A 12,890-nucleotide genomic window follows, 5' to 3' on the forward strand; every position below is an offset into this window, starting at 1 on the left:
CAGTAAGCTGAGTCTCATCAGCAAAGCTGCTTTCAAGACCACAAGAAGGGACTCCTGTGAGTAAAGGATCTCCTTGCTTCCCTGTAGCTGAACCACAATGTTTGCTGCAAAAATTCTGTACTGTGATGAAGTTTTAAGGAAAATAGAAACTTTCATCCAAAATGCACCAGGGAAATTCCATACTATTTACCTAATCATTTAACTGCAGAACAATGCACTATGATGAAGTTCAAAACACAGAGATGAAGATCTCCTATGTAAACACGGTTCAGCCTACAAACACAAACAAGACTGAAAAGTATCCTCAATAGCAAATATTTAGGGCAATTCTCAGTGTAGCCAGTGCCTATGTAAATATAGTAAAAACCATTTTTACAAGGATTATACAACATTAATCTAAGGGGTTAAAAATGTGATGTAATTTTTTTAAACCAGAAATATACCTGCTCCATTGATGTTTCATGAAGTTCATTGAGGTTCAGTGTGTAAATACCTTCTTCTGCTCCAAATATCAAGTACTGATCTGCAAACACAAACAAAAAGAAATAGAAATCTTGATTCAGGAAGGTATGTACACCTTTACCAAAAAACAGCATCTACACACACAGAAACAAATCCAACTACAATAGTTACAGTGTTTGAAAGCATGGAAAATTATTCCTGATAAAGAAGCTTTAATTTATGAATGGGGCTGTTTTAAGTCATTAGGAAAGCTCAGGGTTTTTTTTTTTTGAGTAATAATTGATTTTTTTTTTAAAAAGCGATTCAACCACAAGCAGGAAATGACGTGAATAATTTCAGCATATTCTACTTAGACATTTCCATATATTATGGAAATATCCATTGCCTTCTTTGAGAGTACTTCTACAGCAGTAGTGACTTGAACATTTTCTCAGGAGTCTGTGGGTGCCTCACCTCTTGAACATCAAATCCCTGGATTGTACATAGGCATGCAAACAAGGCAGACATCTCCTATGAGATGATGCCAACTGCTAAGGATTTACCCTTCCCTAATACCAGTTCCTAAAAAAAGACAAATATTTTCTTGCTGACCAGCTCAGTAGTATGTCTATATAGCTGATAATCAAAGGGTGTAATGGCAGGCAAAGTGAGCACAATATTACCTACTATCCTTTTTATCAGGCTAGATATTAAAGCACTAAAATTTATGGGAAAAAAAAACAAAAACCAAAAAACCAAAAACAAAAACCCAACAAAACCAGCTGCAGAATCCTGTAGGGTCAGAAAGATCTCAGCTAAGAAATCAATCTCAGCTAAGACCTCAAAAAGTCAGATTTTTTACAAATAAATTAAGATCGTCTTCTTTTGGACTATAATGTTGAGAAGAGTCTTTTAACTTCAAATGTAATTTATTCTTTTCAATCAAAGCAAAAAACTTCACTCAATATATCTTAAAAACAACACTACTTGAGACAGCAGTGGCATAATTAAAGAGTGACTCCTGCTTATATGAATATATGTCTGTTTTAAAAGGAATAGTCCTGCACATCTAAGCACCTGTGAAATTCAAGGACAGGACAAAATAGGTAAAATACTCATCATATAGTACCTCTTGTATCTGGATTTATCCAAGATGTTGCACAATGAATTTTTAATGGACAGCCATTGAAAACCTTTGAAAAGCAAGCACCCATCTGTAGAAGTAAAAATATTAAATACATACGAAAAATTAAAATGTGACCTTCCCAAAAGGATTATTTTTACTTCAAGTAGTAACAAAAGGTTAAGAGTCATACAACTGGCTTAGCATTGCTCAGTCATATTAGGTTTTTTAAGTAAAAAAGCAAATACTACAAACATTCAAAAAATGTGCTCTTTCACCCTGCTCCCAACATGCATTTGTGTGACTCAGCAATACTCACATGTACTTTAGGTGTGGGAGGAAGGCCATTACTAATTGGTTTCTAGAAAATAAAATTTAAAAGTACGTTTACACTCACACACACACACCATGCTTGAACATGTGTATTTCCCTCCCCACACACAGCATAACTACAAATACTCAGTGTCACCTTGTTCTTTTGAGAGTTTTAAAGTCCAAATGTCACACTGCTACACGAAATAACTCACAGAAGCTGGCTAGATGTAAAAGGGAAGAAAAAGAACCCAAAAAGGAAGTTTATTTTCTGACTCCTCAATATATAGAATTCCAAAAGTGACAGTGGACTGGACGGTGAAACTGCCACCTCTCCAGCCACACTGGTCAAACCAACAGTTCATCAATACTCTCTACCCATAAAGAAGAATGAAAAACAATCATTGTTTACATGAACAGGTGGGAGAAAACTCAGTTGAAATATGTAAATATCAGAAGGCGTAAGAACTTTCAGAAGAACTTTAAAACTCCCAAAAAAAAACCCCAAAACAACACACTCAGTGTAATTTTCTTTCATTAAAGTCTCCACTATGATTCCCTAATACCTCCTCATTGAATGTTTGCAGTCTTGTGCAACATTTTCACACCACAGCGGTGCCTGTAAGAATGCCATTTCCAGTACTAGAGAGTTTAAGCAATATTGTAACAATTGCTCAACCCTTCAGTATTGCAGCATTAAATGTTACCACTCCGTGCTACATGCACTTTCCTGTGTCAGTATCAATTTCTCCTAGCACAAACAAGCTTCTAAACAAACCCATTTTACAGGTAAACTTCAAACACACAGTTTCAAATGACAAGTTCAAAGCTGTCCAGGTAATCCTACTTTCCAAAGTACTGCCAGTATTACTGGCACTTCCTTAAAACAAAACAAAGACTCATCACTGTGTTTCTAGTCTATTTCCTCTTCATTTCTCACAAAAAAAAAAATACATTTCCAGCCTCACACTTGGAAAGAGCCCTCAAAGAGGGCAGTCTCATGTTATATTTAATCTAGTCTAACTAGAGTATGCTCCATTCCCTCATCTCCCCATCTGTTTAAACAGTCACTGCTCAGTACAGCACAAGACGTGACTCTCATTATGTCTCTCAGGTGTGTGAAAGACCAAGAGAATTGGATATATTTGTGATTATGTTTGTTTCTAAGGAAAATGAAACACTGACAAACTTCAGCATAAGGCTGTATCACGACTAGACAATCAAGGCAAACTGTGTTTTGGTTCAAAGTGAACAAGATGCCATCTAGCATAATTTCCATATTAAAGGGCACGCCTGCTCCTTTTCCTTGCACATGCAGAACGGTCACGACATCTCTAAAAGGATACCCAGGAGCTTAAATACCTACCAGCATTTCCTTCTTTTCTTTCCTTGAAAAGTTAGTGTCTCTAGCTTCATTCTGTTGATGTGGCAGTTCCTCTCTTTCACCATTTAATTGCACAGAAGCGACTCCATTACCTAGAAAGATTCACAGTTAAGAATGTGTTCCTCTGCCTTCACCTCAAAGAGTAATCTAGCTTAAAAAGTCTTTTAAGTGGGCCAGAATTACCAATTAAGTCAGAACATATACTATATACAATATAGTATAAAACACCCTAACTTATTTCTGAGGCAATCATGTTCCTACACGTACACATATCCATCAAGCCATATTCAGTCTCAGTCCATGACTTTTGGTAATTAATGTAACAACTCTGACATAATAACTCCAATCTAACAACTCTAACGGGAGCATAGAGAGGGATGCAGTCACAGTTATGAGGGAAAATGTGAATTTCTATTTAGAAATACTTGCCAATAGCTAACACTTCAGCTATTGATTCCTTAGAAACACAGCCTTGTTAGAGTCAAATTTTAAAAATTAACTGCAGTACTAAGTATGAAGCAAGGAAAAGCCACCAAAGCAACAATTAAAAGGCAGACATTGAGCTTGCTTAAGAGAAGCCAGTCCAAGACAACTCTCAAGGCATCAGACTGACAAAGGCATAAAATGAACAGTCAGAGCAGACAGTAAACAAACACAATTACCTCCTATACTCCCCAACCCAGTTCATTACTTACAAAAGCTAATTTTGAAAGCAGAACTCTGATCTTGACATGACAAACGATAACTACAGCTGACACACTAAACCTGAAAGCTACAAACATTCTTTTTTACCAGTCCTGATACTCTACATTATAAGCCTGTTGCTTAGGAAAGCAATTGTGTCACCAATGGCATCAGCAGGAATTGTGTCAGTGACTTTGACAGAAGGTACATTTGACCCTCTTAAGAGTTAAAGCACGCTTTCTTCATGAATTTTGGCTTTCATGCACTTTTTGTAATTTGCCCACCATAGAAAAATTACCTCAATATCTTTTAAAGTCTGCACAGTTAAGAATACAGAAATAAAATCACATTAGATTATTTAAGAAATACTTGTATACTCCTTGGGGTCACTTTTATTACCTAAAGGATTAGATTTCTGCGGAGGTAATCGAGGAGGTGGTGGTCTGGGTGGAACATGAGATGTAGATTTTGCTGGACTCTCTGACGTTGGGCATCTCTTGATTGTCCCTTGATTTTCATTTTCAGAAGAATAAGTTTCTTGGGGGATAAATATGGATTTAGGCTGAAAGAGACACAGTAATTATCAAAAATAATGAAAAAATATTCAAAGTATCCATGCCACTTATTAATGAGGAAAAAAACCCCACAGACCGCATTTGGGTCCTCAAATTTTCACAAGTAAAGGGCCACCAATACAGTAATTTAAATATTCTCCATTTATTTATTTAAAGTGCATTTTTCTGCTGAGCAACCAAATCCCCCTCACTTACCTTTGGTGGTAAAGGAGGCGGCACTTTAGGTTTCATAGTAGCACTATAAAGAAAAGAAAGAAAACAGAGAAAACTTGAATTGCAGGCTTCAAGAAGAGACAGGGTTTTATAAATGCCATACAAATAAGTACCATTAACTTATCAAGAGCACTATTACACCCAAGTAACTGCATCACAGATACTTTCAAACATTTCGTTATACCTCAGATACTAAATGAAAACAAGGATCACAGGTTCCCCCCCAGAGAGCAGAGAGTGTCAGGAACTGATTTGTTGAAGATGCACAAACTTGTGCAGAACAAAGCAGGGAGAATCAGAAGAGGCCTGACTTTGCTCTGTTGAGAGGAGAAAGTTATCAGTGAGCTGAAGGGGAGTTAAAAGAAAACTAATGAAGATCATTCCCTGGAAAATTTACACTGATGGCTTAAAAGAGCCTTACACATAAAAGTAAAATCCATCTGCAGTGGACAGCAGCCCTCATGTTTAGGTTGGTTGGTTGATTTTTGGTTGATGAGTTTCTTTTTTTACAGCAAGAACTTTTTCATGCTAGAGCAGTTTGGTCCAAGAGTACAAGATATTATCAGAAAACAACACAGCTGAAGCATCAGGAGCATTCTGGCTCTGTGGTTTAAAAAATACACTGCATTTAAAAAGAAAACACTAAACTCTGAAATTTTGCATGTTTTTCAAACCTCTTCCACTGTCCTGTTTCCTAATCTTCCAGGAACAGAAAGTTATTTCCACTAAATAAACTAAGAAACTTGACATTCTTCCACAGTATTTTCCTTATTTTTAAACTATGTTCAAAGTAGTAAGATATCTGCCTGTTTGTTTACAGGTCAACAACTTGTCTGCTTGGCTTCATTCTTTCCAGGAGTTTCTGTCCTGGCAACTTATCTGTTGTTTGTATTTCAGAGAAGATGGAAGGGGATTTTGAGAACAAGTTTCCCTGTGTCATGCATTTCAGTTTCAAGTTTAAGTCCTCAGTCATGAGGGTTCAAGCTCCACTTCCATTTCTTTTGTATTCTTCCTGCATTTCAGACAACCAGTGTTACTGAGCAGCCAAAGAAAGCAAAGAGGCGACAATCTGGCATGCATGCGACAGATGTGTGTACAAAGGACTGTGTGCCCTCCTTTCTACAAGAGGGTTTAGGTGCAGTTTGTCACTGCTATTCATGCAGGGCAGTGCCCCAGTAGTTGCTGCTTTCCCAGTTTCCATAACCAGGAAATTCAAATACTGGCAGCCTTTCTGCACATGAGAGAAAAAGAAATACCATAACCATCAAAATTATTAAATGAGGAGTGATAACTTTATATTGTTCTCTGAAACATGGATTCCCTGCTGCTACTATCACCCTGTTTCATGCAGTGGCACCAGTCTGGGCTGGAAGGGATACACTGGATTTATTGGTTTTGTTCTGGATCTGAAGGGAGAAGTGACTGATGTCACATGTGATCCTCAGCTGCAGCTCTACCTCACAGAATATAAATCAAACCAAAGCCTTGAATCTTCAGTGGGTTCCACAGAAAGGTATTCAAGACCAGGGAGATGAACAAATAATTGCAGCAGATACCAACAGAAAGGCACAGATGCAGAATCTGTCTGACCCAAGGCTGAGGGATTCAAGCTTTTACACACTGTCAGGCCCTCTCTGTAGGGCAAAAGTGCTTAGGATGAAATATCAGAAGAAACAAACAATACCAAGACAATTCTGGAAGACAATCAGTGACTACTGGTCCCCGGGGTCAGACAAATTAGAACCTCTCCAGAAGCTATCTCAGGTTCTTTCTCACCTAACCTAAAAACCTACAGAAACACAACAGCCACGTAAGCAGCTGAAGTCAATGCTGTTTGAAAGTTTTGATGGAGCTCATGCAAGGAACAAGGATCTCAAAGTACTCCAAGAAATAGGTGCTAGCACTTCAAGACAGCAGAGATCAAGAGGTTCCAAGGCCTGGAACATTACTGAATTGATGGTACTGGCTGCAAACAGAGAAAGAAGTGTTGGGGGGGAATAAACATTAAATAAAAATGAACAGACACAGAACTTTACACAAAAAACCATCCAGAGTTTCATATGGATGGAGGAACCAAGCTGAGGTGGCTCACAAAAGCAGTAAAATGACTCAAGAAAAGAAAGAGATTATAGTTTGGTTCTCTGCAAGAGAGAGATGCCAGCAATAGATAACACATGTTTTAAAGGTTTCTTGTATGAAGTAACAGCTTTCCAAATTAGCCATTAACAGAAACCAAACAAAAATTATGTCTCAATGGCATTGTTCTTTTTGGTCTTTACACCAGATTTATTTAGGAATGTAAATCTACACGTACTGGCTTTGCTTTTTAAATTGTTTCAGTTCTCATCTATCAACCAAACAGAGCCCAAGAATACTTATACCAGTGGGATTTAATATGAACATCATTAATTTGACACAAGCCTTTACAGTCACATAACCTTGCTCTCTCTGAGTAAAGGAATTCAGCTCTATTCCAAAAACCAAGCACCCATACAAGCATCCTCCTAGTTGAGAACACAGACAGAACAAACTCAAACATCTAGGGAGGAATGTAATGTATAAATTTATCTATTTTTCATGAGCTTTATTTTGATATATAGTTATCAGTTCTAAAGAAGGCACTAGGACTATTGTCAGCCAAATTACTGGCTCAACATAAGGATGCAAAGATTTTGTTCCATAATAGAAAATATAAAGAAAACTGTATCAATCAAGGAACAAGATTTCCCCCTCCCCCCAGTTTATAACAAGCAGCAGAACACGACAACTTACGGTGGTGTAATCTAGCAACAACATGAAAATACCTATCTTCAAGAATGCCATAACAAAAAGAACCATGAGTTGTTACAGAATGTGATTCAACCTTTTTTTTCAAATACTCATCTACTCAAGAATCTGATTTTATTTATTTTTACAAGAAGGACTTACTGTTTAGAATCATCGTCTGCATCATCATCATCTTCTAAATGTGCCACATGTCCCCTAAGAAAATAAACAATGTACTATGGTTGAGTGAGTTGTATTAAAATGATCTTGACTGTTGTGAAAGATTTTGAGCTCAAAATCTACCTCTTTTATAGAATTTTACTGTCTTTTTTTAAAAAAACATTATTGTTCTTTAAAGTACAGCTGCAATCTAGACAACTATGCCTCTCTCACAGGCTCTCAGCAAGCACAGGGACAAACAAGAAGCAGTTGTGACAGACAAAAAAAAATCAATGCATTAATTACTTCTGAAGCACACAGGAGAGGAAAAAAGAAATAGAATTACCGCTGATGTAGTTCTTCTTCAACTGATTTTAAGAGACTCCTTCAGCATTAAATAAGAACAAGAACATAATTTAATTGTGGTACACAAGCACAATTATCAAAAGCCAGAACAAAAGCACCTATGATTCTTTCAGTAAACAATTCAAAGTATGTTATTTCAGCTGGCTTTCAGAATATTCATCCAACATCCACATAAAAATGAACACAGCTGCAATTTTTTAAAATTTATTGTTCACACAACACCCTTTCATGTGTGTTTATTAATGTATGGCTATTAAGTGTGATGGTCCTTTTTCCCCTTACTGTAAAACAAGAACTGTTTTACTTTAATCCAATTTAAAAGAAATCCATAAGAAAATCATAATACTAAACAAAATAAACAGACTGGCAAGTACGAAATTACTGTTGGGATAAATTAATTCTTCCCTGGTTAATTTTTTTATACATTCTGGACTTCATACTCATGTTTTTGTCTGAAAACACAGAGAAGAATCACAGGACTAAGGAAGAAGAGGATTTAAAAAATTATCAGTACTGATTTCTTTTTCCTAATAAAGCCTATGCAAAAATATCACGCTCTACGCTCAGGTTCTTTGCATTTTTAGTGTGATTTAATTTAGCAAATCAAAGGCAGGCATCCTAATTCTGGCATGCATAAATGTAATTAAGTAATTGTGTGTAAAGGGAAAATTACATGGAGAATTATTTCATATGATTAATACATCAAGATGATTAACGGTATGAGCATGAAGTTAAAGGGCTTGCTAAGAAAGGTAAGTTTTATTTTTTAAAGCATCTATAACTGTATGTTCCTAGTGCCCTACAAGATAAAGAAGGGCATAAAGTAATGTCAAAGAGCAGCACTGGCAGTTCCCAGATGGGGTAAAATTGTGCTCTGTGGGACCTATCATGCAGATTATTCCATAAACAAGTAGACCAAGATAACAGCTCTTAAAAGGAAGCTTCCACCACCACAAAGACAATGTGGTCACTACAGCCTCAAACACTGGAAAGTGCTGCAATTCTGTATCATTAGAGTTACTATTATTTTAGAAATAAAGAAGTGATTTTGGAAATTTAACTGATAGAAACAAGTTTGAATAATTTTACTATGCCCGTTTCAGATAATGTGTCTTTATATTAAAACAGTCTTGAATGAATTAAAGACAGAAAATGCAGTTGCTTACTCACTTATTTGCACCCAAAAAGTAGCCACACTGAGGACCATGACCATATTCTAGCTGTAGATCCTAAAATATAAGAGAATGAATCTTTTAAGATGAACAGCTGAGTATCCAACACACACCCTGTGCCATGCTGCTGTTTTCCCCTCTGCAACACCTGAGATACCAAAGAAGCTGAATTCTCTGGCCTTTCTGCCCCCTAACACCACTCACAGGCCCACTGCACCCAAGAATCTCCTCTCGGCCAGTTTGCTCCACCTCTAATTCTTTTTAATTCTGACCTTTGCCCCTTCCTTGCACACAAGATATCCTTTGCTCAAATAAAATCAGCTGCAGAAAAGGAAACAAAACAACACCAAAAATAATACAACAGTTAAAGAAAAAAAAATCAGGACTTTGCAATCTATCAGATTCCACAGAGAACCCAATTACCCCTCACTGGCACATTTAGTAGTCATTTTAGAAGGGGAGTAGTTCTGGCAGGGAGCCTGAAATCCTTTAGCACATGGAAACATTTAAAAAATAAGCAGAGAGCACAATAAGTGTTTTTATCACTCTGGTTATACCAATATGTGTATAGGTTAGGAAGACCTTTTCTTTGGGAAAAAAAAAAAAAAAAGCCAAAACAGAATTAATAAAGTCAAAGCACTCCAGCAAACATGGAGTGCAGGCTACACAGAAGATGTACCAATAGACCTTCAACACTCTTTTTAAATAAAAACCATCATGGTATAAATATTTAATGCATTAATGGAATATAGGGACCCCACTGAAGCACAGTCAAATCTGCATCTGCTGAGAGAATACTGCTATAATTGCAGTCTATTTTTTTTATCAGGTGGATCACAACAGGAGAAATCTGAGCATAAATTTGCTCCCAAAATAGTGAGTGTATTCACCAGGAGAAACAAATTAGTGATAAATGGAGCTACACTCTTCCTTCTCGGGAAACATTTTAAAGGTGTCCCAACACCTCCTGTTCAAGAGGCCTCTTTCAGCTGCAACCTGTATGACAGGGCTGACAAAAAGCATGTCAGCCTTCAGCAAGAGGCCCAGATTTCCAAGCTTTAAGAGGAATAAATCTGGATTAGATGGGGGCTGATCTTTCAAAAGGGCACTTTTAAAAATCAGAAAAGTCTCACACCAGGATTTGCCAGTGTTCCAAGCTGATGAAGTAGAAACCACTGCAGCCCTCAGTTCCAGGCTGAAGGGCAATCACATTAATACAAAGCTGTAAATATTGTTTTTTGCTTGCCAAGGAGTTTCAGGTTCTTTACTGCACCCTTTAGTCTGCCCTGTAAAGCTAAGTAGTAGTTTGCACATGGGTGTGTCTACCACAGCTGTTACTAGCATTCGGTTGCTTCACTGACTTTACGTATTTTCCCAAAGCAAGTGAAATATTTTGGAAAAAACACTATGTTACTGATAATTACTTGATGTAAAAGAATGTATAAGAGGGCTGAATAAAAACTGCAAATGCAAGCCTGGTGCTGGCCTTTCCTGAACCATGGAAAGACTGACTTTTCAATCTCTGTATCAACTTTATTATACATCTTTATTCTAGAATTAAATGATCTCCCCCAAGCCACCAAACTCCATCCACTTCTATTGATCTGACTCCTCACCACCAGTGGACGTTCTACGATCCACCAGCAAGAAACAGATTCAACTTTCTTTGCTCCAAGTACTTCTGTGCAATCTCAGAAAATTCCACCTGCAAGCACAGATATTTTGAAGATTCAGGCTCTAGAGCAGAAAATCACAAGACTGGAAACATAAGATGTCACCAGAGTCACAGGCAAGTAGGTTAAACAGGTTGTGTGAGTCTCTGTAAGAGGATGCCAGAAGAAAACTGGGAAACTGTTGAGTAAAGTAACCCTGGAACAGTGGGGCTACTGAGGGGTTACAGAAATCTGAGATTTTCACCTTGAAGAGACAAGCCCTCAATGTTGCAAAACGCTGGGCAGACCCAAAATGTCTGTCCATCTGGATTTACACACAGTGCAACCTATGGAAACAGATATGTATGTACATACATAATGTATGTACAGCAGTGACAAGGAAAATATTAAAAGAAAATAAATAAATCCACTTAAAAGAAAAGAACCCTTCCTCTGCCACCTGACCTTTTAAGAGTTACTAGCATTTTCCTTATCAAAGATGACATCTGCCAGAATTATTTGTCTAAGTGTTTTAAAGGGCAAAGCCTATCTTTTGGTTCCATTTACTGTTGTGTAACATATATTTGACTATGATTTTTATTGGACATATATACTCTTCCTAATCCCTTTAAATATTGCTGGTTTTCACTCCAAAGGTAGGGTCAAGTACTCCATTACCAGGGAAATTTCTCCTTTTGATCTCTTGATAAATACTGAGGGAGCTAGAGAGGTTTTAAAAAGTGAAATATATTTTCCTTCTACCTTCTATTTCAAATACACAGAGGATTTATAATTTTATAGTAACTAAACCTATTTTATCTACATATTTGATACAGAAACATTCATAAAAACTGCATGTATCCAGCAAAGCCTCCATGAGCTGTTATACTGCACCAGAACACCCAACAGAAATAGATTTTTTTTAAAGCCACACAAACTTATCAAATCTTGTAAGCTATGGATTTCTACTGGGAAGAACACATTAGCATTAATTACTAATTTATGCAAAGTTACCCATCAACTTTATCAATCTACATTAATATTTTCATTTAACATACATACGTACAATGCTGGTTAGTTAACTCAAATTCTGATTTTAGATCAGACAAAATTGACACAGAATAAATCTGAGTGACTAGACAGATATATTCCAACAGAATCTTGAGATCTACAGCCAGTAGCAATGAGAAGAGGTCTATGATCTTGGTATTGAATCAAAGATGCATCCCCAGGTGACCAAGAGCTCATTCCTGAAACAACTCATCCGTGTGCAGGACCAGAGTGCTCTTTGCTGGTAGGAATTGCTTTGGAAAAAAGGCAATACAGGGAATAATCACCAGTTCTTCTCAACAGCTCAGGTAACATTAAAGGAAGCTGCCATGTAGAAAGCCACATCACACCCTCAGATAAATCACATGTGCAAAGGAATCAATGACTAAAAAGAGTATTAAAAACAGTATAGGGATTTCCACAAAACATTTGATGGTAAGGCCATGCCATGAAAAAAATTCCCAAAGAAGGATCAAATCTACAATACCTTCTGCAGCCTAAGTTAAAAATCCTGCTATTTAATGTCTGCAGAATTCCACTGTAAGTTAACTGCTACTGTATCTTTTACAGTCTTATCATCCTAATTTGTTCTATAGGGCTGGGCTGTCCTGGAAATCTAGTTTTCGGTGTTCAGACCTTCAAAAACAAAATGTATACAGCAAACCAGGAATTCACAGTTACTTCCTACATGTGCTGTTCTTGAAATCTAACAAGACCAATCAAAGTAACTCTGAATTTCAAAGAATACAAATCACCTTTGGACTACTAACACATCGAGTAAGAAAGCACATACACATCTCTCAGTAAAATGACAAAGCAGTTCCTATCTCATTGCTTCATCAAAGAGGAAGTTAATTTTTAAAAGAGACTAACACTACCCAAGGCATATTCTATATTATAATGCCTTTATTTCAATAAAAGTGCATTCTTGAATTTCTCTGGATAGCCTAACACATCAGAAAAAGCAAGTCAAATGTATGTATCTTTTTGAAC

General features: G+C 36.9%; 1 protein-coding gene across 5 annotated transcripts in view; it reads right to left on the reverse strand.

Moving 5' to 3' along the window:
• Positions 1 to 12,890, reverse strand: part of MAP4K3 (mitogen-activated protein kinase kinase kinase kinase 3) — a 65,830-nt gene that overhangs the window by 17,226 nt on the left and 35,714 nt on the right. For 3 of the 5 annotated variants that reach the window (XM_068186518.1, XM_068186515.1, XM_068186514.1), the window contains 9 exons: positions 9,194 to 9,252; positions 8,004 to 8,042; positions 7,661 to 7,714; positions 4,715 to 4,757; positions 4,344 to 4,506; positions 3,243 to 3,352; positions 1,884 to 1,925; positions 1,571 to 1,655; positions 444 to 523 (listed from right to left, as the gene is read on the reverse strand). In XM_068186518.1, the coding sequence (XP_068042619.1) occupies positions 444 to 523; positions 1,571 to 1,655; positions 1,884 to 1,925; positions 3,243 to 3,352; positions 4,344 to 4,506; positions 4,715 to 4,757; positions 7,661 to 7,714; positions 8,004 to 8,042; positions 9,194 to 9,252 (675 nt within the window). The remainder of the gene's footprint in view (positions 1 to 443; positions 524 to 1,570; positions 1,656 to 1,883; positions 1,926 to 3,242; positions 3,353 to 4,343; positions 4,507 to 4,714; positions 4,758 to 7,660; positions 7,715 to 8,003; positions 8,043 to 9,193; positions 9,253 to 12,890) is intronic. The other 2 variants (XM_068186519.1, XM_068186517.1) reach the window with 1 other exon arrangement.

This window comes from Anomalospiza imberbis, chromosome 3, assembly GCF_031753505.1.
Source record: "Anomalospiza imberbis isolate Cuckoo-Finch-1a 21T00152 chromosome 3, ASM3175350v1, whole genome shotgun sequence".
Lineage (NCBI taxonomy): Eukaryota > Metazoa > Chordata > Aves > Passeriformes > Viduidae > Anomalospiza > Anomalospiza imberbis.